This window comes from Scomber scombrus, chromosome 19 (assembly GCF_963691925.1).
Source record: "Scomber scombrus chromosome 19, fScoSco1.1, whole genome shotgun sequence".
Taxonomy (NCBI): Eukaryota; Metazoa; Chordata; class Actinopteri; order Scombriformes; family Scombridae; genus Scomber; species Scomber scombrus.
In genome coordinates, this window is record NC_084988.1 from 9,066,043 (window position 1) to 9,069,990 (window position 3,948).

The following is a 3,948-nucleotide window of genomic DNA, read 5'->3' on the forward strand; positions in this document are numbered from 1 at the left end:
ACACCTCCTCTCTCCTATTCACATTTCCTTTCTCCGCCATGAGATTTGTTTCTGTTGTACATAAGAGACAGCTAAATGTTTATTGGAGCTTTAATCTATTTTGTATTGTCCTCTTTGCTTTTGGGAAAGTGCCAATATTGTGGTGTCTGTTATCATGACTATGTGATGTGACATTAAAATCTCGATGATGAACAAACTGCATTCCTGACGCTGCTTGTAATCAAGTTCTCGCCTTCTTAAGAGAGTGTGCGTGCGTATACTGGCTAGACTTCACAAGAATGTAATGTCGGTGACTTCTACCAGCCAGCTGAGGGTCAGCCAAGGATTGATGCCATCTATTTGGCTGCTGGCTGCTGGTGAGAGAGAGAGAGAGAGAAAAAACAGATGAGATGAGAGGCAAGGGAGAGCAGGACAGAGCGAGACACACAATCAGAGTAAGATAAATAGGGAGAGAGAGAGAAGATGATGGGATTGGCATACAAATAAGAAGCGAGCGTGCAGAGGAAGGGGGGGGGGGGGGTTTGGGGGTGACGGCAGATGACGACAGCAGAGATGAAAGGGAAGGAGCGGAACGAAAGGAAGCCAGGGTAGAAAGGGAGGCTAGTTATTGTATTGTGCCTGGCCAGCTGGCTGATAAAAACCCTGCTCTGTGTGTAGGAACAGTCATTACGTCTAATAAGTACCTGTCAGACACACAACACAGTCACTCTTTCCTGTTATACTCATCATTAGGGTCCAGCTTCCCTTTTTTCAGCTTTGTCTCTTTTTCTCTCTTGCAAGGCCTTAATAATGTATGAAACGTCAGCATGACACAACAAAGCTTCAATTCACCAAAATCCCCCCCCACACACACACACCACACAGATGGAGACGTTTAATTGAGTGTTCCTGCATTGAAAAGACCGGTGTGTGGATGTGTGTGAAGACTGTGGTGAAACAGGTGTAATGACAAGTCGGGTTATGAGATGTAACTGCTGTTGTTCTTCCTGTTTGATACTAATCTGCATCTTGTTAGTTGTGACATTTGAGAAATACAAAAAAAACACCAAGAAACCTTCAGATCTTGCCTGCAGTTCTCCACACAGCTGCAGATTTATAAAGAAACGTGCATGAACACATGCATACACGAGCATGGGCACAAGCATGCATTCATGCCATGGTTGTAAACATTTCATTAGTGAATATGTTCATGTGATGTCAGTGCGCTGGCCTAATTAAACTCACATAAGCATACCTTGTTTTCAATATTTCTCAACAGTCTACTTTTTTTTGTTTGCTCAGTTTCTTCTCCAGCTGTGGTCAAAGTCTAAACAAAAGTATTAACACATTAAAAATAAATTAAGAGGCGATCTGGGACAACAATATTACAACCCTTCACACTGAAACTATAAAACACATGAAAGTACCTCCAGCCAACATTGCATTGGCCATTCCGTGTGGTTTGTAACAATGAATGTGTGTTTGTGTGTGTGTGTGTGTGTGTGTGTGTGTGTGTGTGTGTGTGTGTGTGTGTGTGTGTGTGTGTGTGTGTGTGTGTGTGTGTGTGTGTGTGTGTGTGGCTGCAGGAGCGATGGGCGGCTGGGTAATAGGTCTGGCAGAGATTCATGAATCATAAACATTCAAAGCCTCGTAGGACACGGCCTCTTTGCATACAGACACTCTTAAAGCACCTAATGAGTGGGAGAGGCCTGCCCAGAATTAAATACAACCCAAAACCTCTGACACATTTTCCTGCGGTCGCCCACATTTGCAATAATCACCACAACTACACAAATATCGAGGTGGCGTAAAGTCTGGCGCATGCTGGAACTGATACAAATCACAAGAGTGTGGGCATGCACGTGAACATAAACGTGCAGCAATGACAATTAGTTGATTAGTGTGTGTGGGAGGAGGGAGGAAACCTTTCTATGAGGTTGATTAGGTTGTTTAATTACGTTTTATTCATTATAGTAAACCCACAACATTTATGGTACATTTAAAGTCATTGTCACCAGACAAAACCAAGTTCACATATTAAAAAAACAGCATTAAAAATGAATATGTGCAAAAGCATTATCACTGGAGTGTTCCCAGTCAATATGTCATTATTCTTTCCTCTCATGTGTCTCCTCTGTCCTTCCTCGGAGTCCCTGCCTGCTCTATCACTCTGCTCAGCTGCAGGTGTACCTTCTGCACCTCTGTTGCCATAGCAACCAGGGCCCTTTCCATTGTGGCCATGTCCAGTGGTGATGTCACTTCCTGCTCCTTCAGGCCAGATGGGAATGGCTTCATCCCCAAGCCAAAAGCTGTCCGCAAACCTCCAGGTCTTGGTGTTGGTTGGTGTCTCATCCCGAGAAAGCTGTCTGCCGCTGCCGATGGTGCCACTCTGTAAACGCTACCTTCCTCCAGTCTCTTCAGCCGGGCATTCACCTCTTGATTGTTGTGCAGGAGCATCTGCAGGGTAGAGTTTAACCTCCTCTCCCTCTCTGCTGCCTCCCCCCTAAACTCCACCAAGCCCTGCTGCAGCCTGACACTTGCCTGCTCTGTTTGCCTTTGGCACGCCAACTCCATGCTGGGTAGACACTGCTGGCATGTCCCCCTGACCAGTTTGTCCATCTGTGTCCTGAGAGAGCCCATTCCTCCACAGCATTGCTCCAGAGATTCTAGCAGCATGTTCTGCCTCATGTGGGAGTCCTCCAGAGCGATGAAAAGCTTGTCCCAGCGGGATAAATCTGCAGCCTGGCATGGTGTAGTCGGAGACTCCCCTGAAGACAACGACCAGAGGGATGCATCAACACACAGTCCTATAGGCAACTGAAAGGCTATTAACTTTGGCATAAACCAAACATAACCAAAATATTAACATCCATTAAAGTTAATCTACATTGCCTCACTGAGATCAAAGTGTCTTTTTTAAAAGACTAAACATACACAGCATAAGCACAGACAAACAGAAATTTGCATACATAAAGAAAACATTTACTTTAATGTTTTAATCTTGAATCTTGAAAAATTAGGGATTTCTCTTTCAAAACACTTTGTGACACTTTGCGATTCCATTTGTAAAAATCATTATAAGGAGGTGTCCCTTTCTCTGTTTGAACTTACTGTACAAGTTATAATATCCAGTCCCCTGACACTCTTATTACTGTATTATGATGTGCTTTGACAGCACCGATTTTTCCCACCCAATTTTTCCCAGTAAAGCTTTATAGCTAAATAATTGGATTGGCAGAGATGTTATTATTTATATAAAATTAGCAGAAGTGGACCAAGAATAGATCCCTGTGGGACACCTTTACTCACCTTACAAAACTAATAAAACTATTTGTGTGGAGGAAAATATTATTTGGCAGTGGCTTGTAAAATCTGCCATGGCAACTGAGGACAATTTCTACACAAGGAGCCATCTGTTCAAACAAGCAGGAACCAAATGCAACAAAAGGACAAGTAAACAAAACGTACCCTCCTGCTGATCCTGACAGATCTCGTTTTCACAGTCGTCTGAGTAGTTCCCTTCATACTCAACCGGATTCACACACAAGGATGCACCCACGTAGCTGAGCACACACAGCACACGCCAGATCTTGAACACACTCATAATGGATTTAGGTGCAGAAAAAAAAAATCTGGTAATATCAGATTCTTGTTTTTGTTTTTTTTGCAACTACACAGTCCAGCTGCTCTCTCTTTCTTTATAAACCCCCGTCATTATATGTAAAGCTCTCCAAACTGAGCCAACTGTTGCGGGTGCTGACTTATAAACTCAGCAGGAGGAAAGAAGGAGGGAGGAAGTTAGGGAGGGTGGGACAGAGGTGGGGGTGCTGTGGAGGTTGGGTGAGTAATGCTTCAGTGGAGGTAATATGTCAAAAGTTAAACTGAGTGGGAAATAGGGGCATTATGGGGAGAGAGGGAGAGTTACAGGGGCACTGGGATAGCTGGGGTGAGTAGAAACCGATGAAGGCA

At 44.0% G+C, this 3,948-nt stretch overlaps 1 protein-coding gene across 1 annotated transcript; it reads right to left on the reverse strand.

The window, feature by feature from the left end:
* Positions 1-2,100: 2,100 nt before the first annotated feature.
* Positions 2,101-3,583, reverse strand: LOC134001277 (uncharacterized). The gene is made up of 2 exons (XM_062440844.1): positions 3,448-3,583; positions 2,101-2,747 (listed from the first exon to the last, which is right to left on the reverse strand). Exons 1-2 carry the CDS (start codon positions 3,581-3,583, stop codon positions 2,101-2,103), a joined length of 783 nt encoding a protein of 260 aa, XP_062296828.1.
* Between the last annotated feature and the right edge of the window lie 365 nt (positions 3,584-3,948).

Bases quoted from the DNA above. Each gene is read 5' to 3' on its own strand.
- LOC134001277 (XM_062440844.1), bottom strand. From the start codon at position 3,583: ATGAGTGTGTTCAAGATCTGGCGTGTGCTGTGTGTGCTCAGCTACGTG. The intron at 2,748-3,447 runs GTACGTTTTGTT...CGTTGTCTTCAG, and splicing joins CTGTCAGGATCAGCAGGAGG to GGGAGTCTCCGACTACACCA.